The sequence below is a fragment of the Psittacula echo genome (assembly GCF_963264785.1).
Source record: "Psittacula echo genome assembly, chromosome: 13".
NCBI classification, from domain to species: domain Eukaryota; kingdom Metazoa; phylum Chordata; class Aves; order Psittaciformes; family Psittacidae; genus Psittacula; species Psittacula echo.
The window spans coordinates 2780666-2794276 of NC_137749.1; the positions used below are offsets into that span (position 1 = coordinate 2780666).

The 13611-nt window shown below is 48.4% G+C and overlaps 1 protein-coding gene across 2 annotated transcripts in view; it reads left to right on the forward strand.

Annotated features, from left to right (window-relative positions):
* The window catches only part of KDM2B (lysine demethylase 2B), a gene marked incomplete at its 5' end in the record, with an annotated part of 110718 nt that overhangs the window by 81751 nt on the left and 15356 nt on the right, over window positions 1–13611 (forward strand). For both annotated transcript variants that reach the window (XM_080628498.1, XM_080628499.1), the window contains one exon: window positions 12577–12801. In XM_080628498.1, coding sequence (XP_080484624.1) covers window positions 12577–12801 — 225 coding nt within the window. The remainder of the gene's footprint in view (window positions 1–12576; window positions 12802–13611) is intronic.

The window sequence follows — 13611 nt, forward strand, 5'->3', positions numbered from 1 at the left end:
ATAAACTTGATGTTTCACTACTCTGCAGTTTTGTTTATTAGGTTTTTAAGATGACAGGATGTTGGGATTTGGGAGGGGGGTGCTTGATTTTTAAGGCCTATTAGATAGAATGAGTGAGTTACTATCAGCACATTCTGTCTGGGCTGCTGCTGCTCCTCTACTGCACTGTGATAGTCCTTGGTTGTCCTTCAAGAGACAGTCATACAACCCTTGCTGCCTTTGCTTGTCCTGTGTTGGATGCTGGTTAGGGAATGTATGTGCAGTAGGCATTACATGGAGGGAGCAATCATTGTATCTTGTCTTGAGTTACTTTATTTGATCTAAGGTTGATCAATCAGGCTGATTAATAAAGAGATTGTGATGGGTACTCGATGCATCTGGTGAGGATTCTTCTGTCATACTTCAGATAGATAGTAGGAAGTAGTAAGATCATGATAGTAGATGGATATTTAGGTTGTCAGAATGTCACTTCTGGTGTTGAGAATGTGACTGAAATATTGGCTAGAACTCTTGAGAAAAGTGGCATGAAATTTGCCCAGGCCCAACCATTAAGATCATATTTCATGTGAATGGACACTTACACCAAAACAATGAACCCTGGAAAGCTATTGGGTAACTCTCTTATTCTGATACAGGTCAATAATAGTGATTCATAAACATCTCGGTGGGTTTCCTTTTCAAAGACATATGTGCTGGCCTGCAGAAAGCAGCAGCAGCTCAAATCACAAGATCTTTATCCAAGGGCTTGCATATAAACAAGTTTGAGGTTGTTTTCCAATTGTTTCCATGTAAATATTTTTCTAATAGCAGCTAAATACAGTATTCTATAGGGATACGTAAAAAGCTTCAAGGGCAGATTAATCAAAGGTGTTCGTGCCACATTAAAAACTTCATTTCACCTCATATTGAGAATCATAGAATCATGAACTCTGGTGGCTCATACAAAAACACAGATCCTGTTTAGCACTGGCTGAAATCTGTTGGTAGGAGAGATGCTCAGAGGGAGTACCAGGTAGGGCTTGTAGTCTTCCTCCCCCCCACCTTGGTTTTACTGCTTAAGGATATTTGCATGAGAATAAAATCTGGTTCTTTGGCACTCATCTGCTCCCGCTGTTTATTCTTTGCTTGAGGGTATTGTCTCAGTTTGTGACAACATAATTGGTTTCTGTGGAGGAGATTATGATATTGATGAGACATACATGACTTCAGGTGAGGTGCAATCAAAGCAATAGTTGAGAATCGAAGGTACTGTCTGTTTTCCTGCAGTTTTCACTAAGGCTCATTCAGCAGTTTAATTAAGGATGTTATTTATTACTGAATCATATCATGCAAAGCTTCAGTGTGGACACAGTTACACTGATACAGGCATGACCAGGGTCAGGGCTGCCTATTTTGTTTTCTAAGCTGATGTAAACTGTACCAGGCTGGTCAAATCCATGCTGTTGCTCGCTATTTGTCGTAATTTAGTGTTCTCTAGTGTAGACAAGCTGAAAGAATTGAGCTGGAAAATGCTCTCTTAATAGTTCTTTCAGTGTATTAAATATTTCTTTGAATGGTTAGCTGCTCTTCTACAAGATGAGATCTTTTGAGAGCCATTATCATCAGAAAAGTTTATTTTATTGTGTTGTTCCCCTGCCCCAATTCCCAGTTTCCTATTTGATATCCTATCCTATCCAAATGGGCTTTTTGAAACACCATCTCAGCAAAGTTTTCCTAGCAGTTGGAAATGATTCCGAGATCTTGTTGGCATGTGTGGCTTCACTCCTAACGCAGGCTTTGTAATTAGAGCTCATTTGTCACTTGTGTTCCAGTTGTAAGCAGCAGAGTGGAACACACTCTCCGGTGGCTGAGCAGTGAGCTTCAGTGTGGGTTACACTTAGTGACCTGCTGCAGCCCTGTTAGGCTGATGCAAATATACCCAGAGTGCCTGTACGTGTTGCAGATGAGAGGAGCAAGATGATGCATGTCATGACTTAAAGTGCTATGAATGACATTTTGCCACTGGTGCGACTGGTGGATTGTCCTTGGGGGGTGTCACAAGTTGTCTTTTTTCTTCTGTCTGGATTATGGAGCTGAAAGGCTGGAGGGACGAACAAGTGTGAAGCAGGTTATGTAGAGCCTCACGTGGAATTGGCACAGGCTGGTGGAGACTTGGGTCTTGGCAGGTGTGGGACCAGGTATTCTCCTTCTGGATGTCGTCTGTTCTCCTGCCTTTGCTGGAGGCCAACTGGATAATGGAACCACAATGGCTGCTGTAATGGTGTTGGTTATCCTTGCTGCATAGTGTAAAGCTCTCCTTTGTAGCCCTGTCATGAGACATGCATCCCCCCTTCCTCTCCCCTCCAGAATCCAGAAAACACTGGATTCTGATACTACCTTGTGATTCTGAAAGCCAAGGCCTTAGGCACATGCCTTTCGTGCCTCAGCTTTCATCTGCTCCTGGTTGTGTATGAACTCAATGGGGGAAGAGAAACCTGAGGAGACAGGCTGAACATACCCAACCATAATGTGTTGCAAGTAAATGCTTCGCTCCTGGCATCGCAAATGAGCAGAACTGGGAGAACACCCTCACATATCCATAGTTGGAGTTTGTGAGAGGACAGACATACAGGCAGCGGATATATCAGGTATTCAGAATAAGGAAGGGACATCATTACGTGAGTCACTTGGCTTTATCAGCAGTCGCCTGTGAAGATGTGCTTAAAGTTTGACTGTATTTTGTTACTTGAGTGGCCAGGCTTTGTGCAGATCATGGTGTCCCAAGGACTGTGAATGGGCCTGAGGCAGCACTGCCACCAGCTCCTGCCTGTTGCTGCCTCTTCTCCTGGGCTACCTGAAGTGTTTATGTGGCCATGTGGTAATTCAGACCAGGGAACTGAACTGAAACTAGTTTGACAAAAAGCTTGATGCAGGGACCATTAGATGTGCTTCTTTATGGCTTCTTGGTTGCTCAGCACATGCAAATATTTAATCTTGTGTTTAATTCTGTGTTGTGGGCGTAGGAGCCGGAGGCAAAATCCTAACAACTTGCATGGAATCGGGATTTCCCCTGAAAGCAGGCCCATAAATCCAATGGGAAATTTAAATCTCAGCGCTCACATCCAGGCCTCTGTGTCTTGACCCTCAGCTGCAAGCTCTCGAGGGCAAAGGCAGTGTCCGGTGGAGGTGCTGGCCCTACCGTGGCCTTTGGATCTAGAACAGGTCCCTGATCTACTGATGTGGAACATCTCGTACTGCAGGGAGGGTATTTTATAGCAAAACCTGACTGGTGGGGCAGGATAGGGCTGGAAATGGTTCCTCAGGAGCCAGCAGGAAAGGGGGTGAGGCCAGATGTGAGCAGCTCCGCAAGCCGGGTTGCGTTGTATCCCATCCTGTTCCATCCTTCCCAACGTGAAGTGATGCAGCAGGGGCATCACTTGCAATCCCGAAGTTTGCTCGGTGCCTTTCCTCCTCCCGAGGGATGGAGGTTCCCTCCTCCCGTCCCGACCCCGGCCGCAGGAGGCGAGCCGGCAGGTAGCGAGGGCTATGTGTCTGTCTGTCTGTGCGCGCCTCCTTTGTCTCCGGCAGCCCGTGCAGCGCCGAGCACCCTGCGGGCGGCCGCGCATCCCTCCCCGCCCCGCCCCGCTCCGCTCGGCACACCCAGGCAGGCCGAGCATCGGCCCGGCCCCCTCGGCCGATCGCGGAGCTAATTACCACCGGGGGGCTAATTGCCAACGGGGCCTTCAAGCCACCACCACCACCACCATCCCCCCCCGGGCCCCGGTGGGGGGCGGCCGGCGCTGCCCCGGCCGAGCGGCCGCGCTGTCCCCGCAGGCCGGCTTTGTGCGAGCGGGCCGCGATTGGCCGTGCCGGCAGGGCCAGCCCCTTCCTGGCTGCCTGGCATGAATATGCACGGCCCCCCTTCCTCCTCCTCCTCCTCCTGCATGTGTGTGTGTGTGTGCGGGGAGCGGGGCTCCGCCAGCAGCGCCGCTCCAGCCATGTCAGCTCGGCTCCGCCTGGGCCCACCATGAGCCATGGCCATGTCTGCGAGCGCCGACGAGGAGGACTACGAGTCGGAGCCGGAGCCCGAGCCGGGGCCGGGGCCCGAGCTGGGGCTGGAGCAGGTCCGGGGCGGGCGGCGAAGTTTGCAGCAGGAAGGGAGGGGAGGAGGAGGAGGAGGCCGGGGCCGGGCAGCGCCGAGCCGAGCCGCGCCGGCAGCGGGGACGGGGAACAATGTGGGGTCGGGAGCGGTCCCGGCCCGGCCCGGGGCGGCTGCGCCCGGCGGCTCCGCGGCTGCGGGCGGCTCCGCGGGGCGCGGGAGGCTCCGCCGGGGCCGGCCCAGGGCGCTCGGCCTCGCCCGCCGGGGGCACCGGGAGTTCGGCACCGCCGAGGGCCCCGCGCCGCTTCCGAGGCGAATGCGCTCGGGGCGTGTGGCTGTGCCGGGGGGGTCCCTGCCGGCCCCGCGAGCAGCATCGGTATTATTGTTGTTATTATTTGCTAATAAGGCTTCTCAAATCGCTGAGGGGGCTGCAGGACTTCGGGAGAGAGTGTGATGCTGAGCCTGGCTACCTTGCCTTAGTTTGATTTATAGCCAGAACCTCCTTTCCATTCCCAGGGTCGAGGGATATAGAATAGAGAGAAAGATGCGTGCTGAAATGAAAACAGAACTTTTATTAATACTTCCAGGGTTTATTCTCTGAAGGTGTTTTTTTTTTTTCTTTATTTTTTCATTTTATTTCTGGGGGAAGGAGGATAAACTTTTTAAATTTATGAAGTAATTTGTGGCAAATAATCCAGAACATGTGTTCTAGATTGCGTATTTTACTCTCTAAGAACTGCCTAAGCAATTAGAAATGCACCAGGAATAGTATTAAACATATGTAGGCAATTTAAACATCAACTTGATCGTTTTGTTCATAACTCAAGGTGGTTTGCTCTCTAAAATAGTCTGATAATGTGCTTTTAGAGACAAGTTTCTGCCTAGGCCGGGTGCTGAGTCCATCTTCCAAAACCCATCTCGTTTCTAATAACTTGATTATGTTTTGCTTCATAATCGCACCAGGAAAGCAGTGCTGAGAAGGAGCTTGGAGTGGTGATGGTGACGATGGTGGTGTGCCTTGGGTGCTGCCCAGGGATGGAGGATCTGGTGCAGGAACAGTGAGAGAGATGTTGATGGGCTACACAGGCCTGGTGCAGTGTCAGTGCAAGACACACAAGGGCTTTGGATGAGTAACTTTATTAAGGCTTTACTAATTCTGCAGGTTGTGTGAATGTACAGGCCTGTGCTACTGCTCAGCTTACAGGCCTGGGAGTTAAAATGTCCAGCCCCCTTCCTTCTCTTAAGCTTTGCCCCATGTCAGGCCTTTCCCCTTCCCATCTGTATCTTGCTGTGATTTCTGTATGGTTGGGAGAGCAGATTGGCCTGGGCTGCATTGTACCAGCTGTGGAATCACAGCTAGTTCTTGCTGGGTGAATTTGGAAAGCTGGTTACATTCTGGGCTTCTTCAGCTCTTCTAAATCCTGAGGCTTTGATAGCGTTTTGATATCTTAATAGTTTAAAGCAAAAATTAATGCAAGAAAGTGGAGATCCTGCTTAAAAGGCTTGGTCTGATCCTAAATTACAATGCTGTGACCTACGTAGCAAAGACGTGTGGAGTGGGTTTCTTTCTGGTCTAAACTGTGCGGTGGTAGAAGGCCTCACATGGATCCAGCCGTGTTTTCGTACCAGCCTGCTTTGATGTGTAGTTACTCTGTTTCTCTACACGGGATGTGTCAAATGGGTGTCACATAGCTTTTTCTAACAGGTGAAAGGCTTTGGTTCTACAGGTGTAGTTCAACAGCACAACTCTGGTGTTCGGGTAGGAGCTGCTGGTTTTGTCACTCCCATCTTTCTTCTCGATTTCATTCCTCTTTCCCAAGCCTGTCTAAACTAAGAAGGCGGAAGGACTGTCAAGTTTCCCAGCAGGAGAGTGGGTAGGATTTACTGCACTTGCAATAGTTGTGGTCAGCACTGGGGGTTTAGAAGCGTGGGATGCCAGGGCATGCATCCTGCCTGGTGCTGGCCATGGGGAGGGCAGCACCCTGCCACAGGCTCCTCAGGTAGGAAGAAACTCAGTTTCTGACTGTGACACTTGAGCATGTGTAAACAGCCTGATAAAAAAAGCTCCTGGGTGGGGGGTAGGAGGATTTGTCCTGAAGTAGCAGTGAGAAGAAAGGCTACAAAGCACAAGGGGCCCCAAGTCTGTGTAATTTACTGGTGTCTTTCTTTTTAAGAGCCTCCTGCTTTGGATGCAGCTTATCTACAGAAGCATATTTTTGCCAATATGTCTTAATCCACCCTCCAGGCCTAACTTCTACCTCCTTGCCACCAGAGGACGATAAACGGGGGTACTTGTATTGGCACTGATGAACCAGTTTATCACACCCTAAACCACATAGCTGTGTTGGCAGAAAAGCTGCTGGAGTGTCACTAATGACCAGATGAAGCTGCGAGGTATAAACTTGTCTGTTGGCTTGTGAGAAATGGATCTGTTTGTTCAGTAGTGGAGCTGTGTGGTCACCTGGCAGTGGTCATGAGGAGCTACGTTGCTTTTTGCAGGAGAGGATGAGAAAGTTTGTAGGTATGAATTGGAGGAGATGGTGGCAGTGAACATGTGGAGAGGATTGAAATCCTGGTTAGGGATGGCTGGGCTTGAAAAAGTTCCACCTTCCCTTTCCCTCTGCTGCTGCTTGCTTAATGGGGGACCTTGGACTTGTCTGGCAGGACACCTCCACCCTGGCAGGAACCTATGCTGATGATGGGTGATGTGACTCTTGTAAACAGTCACTGCTAGAGGAAAACAACCCTCCTGGAGTTTGCATGTGTAGACTTTTGGGCAGATATGTTGTAGCCAGACATGTTAGATTGTGGTGTTGGCTTCTGTTCTTCAGTTAATACAGTTCTTAAGGGTGCTACTGGCATCAGTGTGATTTTTGCCATCTTAAACTGGCTTCTTCCTCGTCCCCACAGAATTCCTGCAGTCACATCATCTTGTCCTTCCTTCCTTTTTCCTCTTAAGTTCTTCCTCTTACAAGGGTTTCTGTTAATTACTGAAGAGATGTGAGGATTTAATGCTGAAGATATGTTGACTTGGTGTGATTATCTAGTGCAGGACAATGTGTGCGTACCCCTATGTCAGGGTTAATGTAGAGTTAATGACAGGGTGAAATGAGAGAGACCTGTGGTGAAATGACTTCGTTGGAGCTCAGTCCAGTGCATTGGTGTGTGTGTTGCTGGTCTACACCATTGCTGGTAATTGTGAATTTGACTGGTTTTCTTGTTAGGAAGGCCAAAACTACGTGACTGAGAGGATAGGAGAGGGACCTGTCCCTGGAGTGATAGAGGACAGTGCTGCTCGCTGGCCCTGGGCAGTATTCAGGGAGCCTTGTCCTCCAGAACTCCCATCCTGTTGGGAATGGAAAACTGCACCTCTGCATCCACACACGCCTGATGCCATGGAAAGAGGCAAGGAAATAACTGACCAGAAGCCTTTGCTGTGGCACCCTGTGGGCTTCTCCAGTGCCCTGCATCAGCCCACAACCCAACACATTTAGGGTGGTGGTTTAGGTGACAACGGATATGAATTGTGGGTTAATGTGTGTGGCTTTTCCCCTTCCCCACCAATATTTATTTATCAGATCTTGTAAAGAAACAACAAATTACATTTGTCTATTCTAATTCTGTTAAAACAATTGTATTGGAATGCTGGGCCATACAAAGGTCTAAGCACAGGACTGGAACCTGGAAAGTCCTGGGTCCTCATCCATCTTTCAGTGCTGATGCAGTTGTGTGGACTTAGTCAAACTACAGGAAAACAGAATAATTGGAAGGAAATCACTTCTGTCTTGCAAATGGAAGGGATATATTTACGTGGCACAGGACCTTGAAGCAACAAACACTACACATGTAAGATGTCTGTCTTGGAGAGATTTATGCAGTGGGTACAGAACCTGTTCAGATTGTACTTGGTTAGGAGCCGAAGTGCTTCAGGGACTCGCTGAGCTGGCCATAAGCCCTTCAGAAGGGCACTGCACATGTCACTGGGTTTCTGTCTGGACACTCTGTCTGGAGATATTTAGTCTGAAATACTGGTACAGCGCCACTGGCAGCAGCGTAAGCAGGTCACTGAAGCTGAGTGGTGGAATAAGACCCATGCCAAGGTAAAGGCCACTTGCAGAAGAGCTCATTTCTAGGCTGCAGGCTTTGCCAGCCGTGCTTTTAGGACCAGGTCCTTCTTCCTTGTGGATGCAGGGTCAGCTGATCTTCCTCTCCAGAGCAGAGGAGTTTATATGTGGAGTTGCCTGGTGACAACTCCAACAGAGCCTGCTTGGTGTTGAGATAGCAGCTGGGGAACATCAGCACCTACTTAATGATGTATTTAACAGCTGATAGCTCTTGAAGTGTTGTCTCTGTAGCTTGATGATCTTGGTATTTTTGTTTACCTGAAGGTCTTTGAGTTATTCTTTGCAACTGGGAGGGAAATGAGTTGTTGCTGTAAACATCAAAGTTGTGTTTCTGTTGCAGTAAGAGTTGTGCTCAGAGGTGCCTCTGCTGCTGCTGACCATGGTGATGATGGTGGGTGGCTTTGACACAGGGTGAAAGTGTGTTAAAGTACCTGTGAGCAGGCAGTGAATGGCTTTGTAGTTCATAGTGTATTACATTCTGATGGCCTAAATTTGCTACTAGTATCCAGGTGCTGTGAAGGCCACGCTGTCTGCTTCACGGGTAGGAGCAGGTTACCTTTGTGTGTTACATGGTAGTAATTTGGTGGGGACAAAATAGCTACTCCAAAACGCAAAAGAGAAGAAGCTCTAGCAGGATGTCCTGTTAACGGGTCTTGGTTTAGTCTTCCAGCTTTCTAGGTTTCAATATAATAAAGGTAGATTTAGTATATTAATCCTAATATGTTTCAGTAGCTGCTTGCACAGCCTTCATTAGGAGCTTGGGAGAGCGGTTGTCATCACTCAGCATCCTTCTCTTCTGAAGACTTGCTGTGGCAAGAGGAGTATGGGCACAGTTTCTGTGGAGGTGCTGGAGAACATAGGAGGTCCCTTGTTGGTAGTGTTTCAGACTGGTTCTGTCTCAACTGCCTGATTTTTGTTGTAAGATTCAATAGAAAACAAAATCTCAAGTTTGGTGTAGATTTCTTCTCAGATGTAGCTGCTGGTGACTGCTGGAGTCACAGGCTGAGCTTGAGGGTCTCAGCTCATCTCCTTGGGAAAGGAGACGGTAGGATCTGCTGCACAGATGGGAGACAGCATTGGTCCAGAGCCTAATTTAGGGCTTAGTATGTCACCTAGTCCTGAGCTTGAGGCCATGGAGCTGCTGTTTGCTGGCCACCATGGTAAATCCAGGTTAAAGAATCCCACCATCCCCTGTCACTCATTCGTTATTTGCAAGACAGCTCCACAGAGCAGTGCTGAGAGGGTGGGAAATGGCAGTGATGGGGTGGGAACAGGAGCTGGGAAGGAAATCTTTACCTAGATTTCCTCCTACCCAGGCTGGTACATTGTAAAACTGCAGTCTGAGCTGGAAATCCTGCAGCATCTCCTCACTAACATCGACCTGGAATTTATCTGGCTGTCTGCCATGTGCTAAATAAACCCCAAGTCATGTTGGAGGCTCCTTCTACCCCCTTGAATCCCAGCCCCTTTCTGGGATAGCAACCCACAGGCCTGATTTTCTTCTGTGGTGGTTTTTAAGCGACCACTTTGGAGCCCCTTGAAACTAGATACTAGTGGGAATTCCTGCAAGGCCTCCCTAGCCTTGCTGGCTGCAACATCCTGGAGTGAAAACGTGGCTTGGAGTGAGGATTGGTTGGGTGGTAAATCAGTGCAAACCCAGCGAGGACAGTCGCTTGGATTTGTTAGCAGGAAGAGCTCTGGGTGGGTAAGAAATGTTCCATACAGTGAGATCAGAGGTGTGCACCTCTGTGTCTGATGGGGGGGTGGTGGTTTTTAAGGAAACCTGAATTGTGTGGTGCGGGCTGGCCTGACTTGTTCTTGTACCTTCTTCACCTTCCTGCTTCTACTTTCTTGTTTGGGGATTCTCAATTTCTGTGTTTCAGGTAATGCCTTTTTTTGCCGCCTGCATCTTTGCAGTGCCCTGGCACTTAAAACACTGTCCTCAGAATTATACTTGGCTCATATTACTGTGGCAGAATCAGGAGTTGTCTTTCAGCTGGAAAAGAACCGAGTTTGATTTTTCCTTGAAAGAGAGCGTGTTTTAAAAAGACCATTCTGAGTGTGTCACAACTGGGGTTTGCCGCCTTAAAAGAGCCCTTAATCCTCTTCAAACCTAGTGGGAAGCAGTCAGATGCTCATGCAGAATCTTCCATGTGCTGTTGGCAGAGAGAACTGCCCAGGTTGTTGTACATATTTTGGTTTAATTTGTTCCCACTGATGTCTGGCCTTTGGTTTGTGTGTCTCGCTTCCCTTGCTAGTTGAAGGAGACTCTATTAGAGAGAACGGAGGAGTGATTCATGCGGAGGAAGGACATTATCTCTTATCTAGGTTGCCACTAAGCCAGTCCTGCCAGTGCTGACTTTATCCTTGAGAGGCTGAAAAGTTGGTCTAAAAGGTAAATATTTATTCTTCAGAGTGTCTGAAATCGATCTGTAATCCAGGCGTCTGGAGCGGCTGCTGATGGGAAGGAAGCTTCACTTGCACGGTGCGGCTCAGCCTGCAAGCAGAACACAAACTGCTCTGGAGGAGCAGAATCAAAACCTTGCTGGAATCTCTGTAACCTCAGGGACTAAACAGTGTTTTCTCCCCTCTCAGTTACCAAAGTGGGTCTATGGGAGGAAAAACAAAGAGGTCAAGCTCCTGGCTTCTCTGATCTCCCAGCACAGAGCTTCTTGGGATGGAGACTGTTAAAGTATCAGCGCTCTTCTGCACCGCAGAGAAAGTCAGTGGAGCTTTGCTTTGTCAGCTGGGAGGAAGATCAAATACTCACCGATGTGGCTTTTCTTCAGCGTTGTATAGCAGGACACTTAGGGAAGCTTTTGTAGTAGTGAGTAGAACGTTTCCGTACCCTGTCTTTTAAAAGCTGTGGTGGAAACTCAGCCTGGCTTTCTCTCAGCAACCTCCCCTGCCTTGGTGGCTGCCCAGAAGTCAGCAGCAGCAGCAAGTGAAACCTGCTGGTTTGTTGGTCATATGCTGAGGTGCACAGAAGGTGGGAAAATTGTATAAATGCTAAACCAGATGAGCTTTGCAGTCCTGTTATTATCATCTTTATGGAGAAAGCTGTCAGTGGCAAGAATGAGCCAAGCCAATTCTTGTGTAATTAGCCCCATACAATTACATGGTATTTAGTGATGTTTGGCTTGAGCTGGAAGTTCTTGTGTATAACAGGGAGTTTCTGATGAGAACATGAAATTTAGAGACCCAGAGTGAGTATGTTGCAGTTAACCTCATCACTTAAAATCTTTTCATGGTCCTTTAGCTTCTGTCTTAAAGGTCATTGAAATTCAGTCCTAGGATGCCCTTTTTAGCCTTTGCACAGCATCAGTTAGTGTTCTATTTTTGAGAACTTGCTAGTATTGGATATGAGGGGAACTACTTTAGAAGGGCTTTGTACTATTTGTGTTTTATTTCCTACTTTATCACTTGGCAGTACTTCATACTCTGCTGGTTTTATAGAGAGATTGCTGTGGCTTGAGCCATTGCTGCTGAATGTTTCTTTACTGTACCTAACCTCAAAATTACTTCTGCTGCCTCCTTGGGTTTTTCCTTTTCCAATGGAGAAAAGTAGAACTTCTGCCTTAACCTGAGCACAGCGCTAAGAGCCCAAAGTTCAGCACCTCCCATACGAAGACAGGGTGAGGAAATTGGTGCTGTTCAGCTTGGGGAAGAGAAGCTGCATTGAGACCTCAGAGCAGCTTCCAGTATCTGAAGGGGGGTTACAAGGATGCTGGAGAGGGACTCTTCATGAGGGACTGTAGCAGTAGGACAGGGGGTTCAGGATGGGTTCAAACTTGAACAGGGGAGATTTAGGTTGGATATAAGGAAGAATCTCCTCTGAGGGTGCTGAGGCGCTGGCACAGGGTGCCCAGAGCAGCTGTGGCTGCCCCATCCCTGGCAGTGTTCAAGGCCAGGTTGGACTGGGCTTGGAGCAAGCTGCTCCAGTGGAAGGTGTCCCTGCCCGTGGCAGGGGGTTGGAACTGGATGATCTTAAGGTCTTTTCCAACCCAAACCATTCTGTGATTCTGTGATGCAGATCACCTCTTGACCTACTACAAGCCCATCACTTGGGTTTTGGTCCTGCCATGAGCTGTGCATAAATTGATTCTCCTTGCCCTCCTGTTGAAGTGGGCTTGCTATAGGTTTGGGACCTCTCATTTATGCCTTGGTTTCTTTGTCGTTTTACAATGCATCTTTCCTTGAAAAGGTGAGGAAACTCCTTTAGTCATAAGAGTGGTCGTAGGCATCTGCTGAGCGTTATCCATCTGTGTATAATTCTGTACATCTGTCAAGTTTACATCAAAGATGTGTACATCTGCTGTGTATTTAGGTGGTAAGTGGGGTGTGTGCCTAACCTTGTGTGTGTGCCTCTTTCAGAACAGAGCAGTGGGACGGCCCAAAGGGAAGCTGGGCACTGCTTCTGCGGTGAAGCTCGCGGCTAACCGGACGACCGCTGGAGCGCGCCGGAGGAGGACGCGATGCCGCAAGTGCGAGGCCTGCCTGCGGACAGAGTGCGGCGAGTGTCACTTCTGCAAGGACATGAAGAAGTTTGGGGGACCTGGCAGGATGAAACAGTCCTGCATTATGAGGCAGTGTATCGCAGTAAGTGTGCCTGGTGCTACGAGTCATCGGCAGATTTCTGTCCTCTATCTGTGTCTCCTGGTGACAAGGTGTGGAGCTGAGAACTCTGCTTGGAGGGCATCAGACAGACTGGTGTGATCCCTGGCCTCTCGTCTTCCCATTGCTTTTCATCCCCCCCCAGGTCTTTAAACCAGAATGCTACTAAAACTTAATAGCATAGCTTTCATTCTCAGTAGTGTAGAAGTGGAGATTATCAGTATGCTGGAAGTTGGCACTCAAATCACACTGAAATTCTGGGATTTAGGGAGGAGAGGGAAGTTCCAATCCAAAGGGAGAAGAGGTCTGTTTGGTTTGGATCTGTGAATTTCCTGAGAAAAGCTGTCTTGCAACCATCTGAACTCCTTAACCAAATTAAGATATGGGGAAATCTTTGGCTGGCATCCTCCAAGATGTTGGCACTCGTGACTCCAGCCCCAGGTTACTTAACATCTGAATTTCAGTGTGTTTGCTGTCATATAGCAAACAAGGGCATATAGCAGAGGCTCTGATCCAGATGAGCCAAAGAGCTGTCAAGCCAGGATCTTGTCTTCCTCGGGGACTGGAGATGGCTGTCAAGGGGATGAGCATCAGAACGGAGCAAGCTGGCAGTCAAAGACAGTTTCCTGGGCTCCTGTGGTATCTTGCTTAGCAGCTTCTTGAGTCATAAGTGATAGCTTTGTATTTAACAAATATTGACAGATTCATCTTCCATTAAGTTGTCCAAGCGGCTTTTGAATCTGTTGCTTTCATACTGACTGTTGCAGATCTTCTCCTCAGGTCTCATGTCCACAG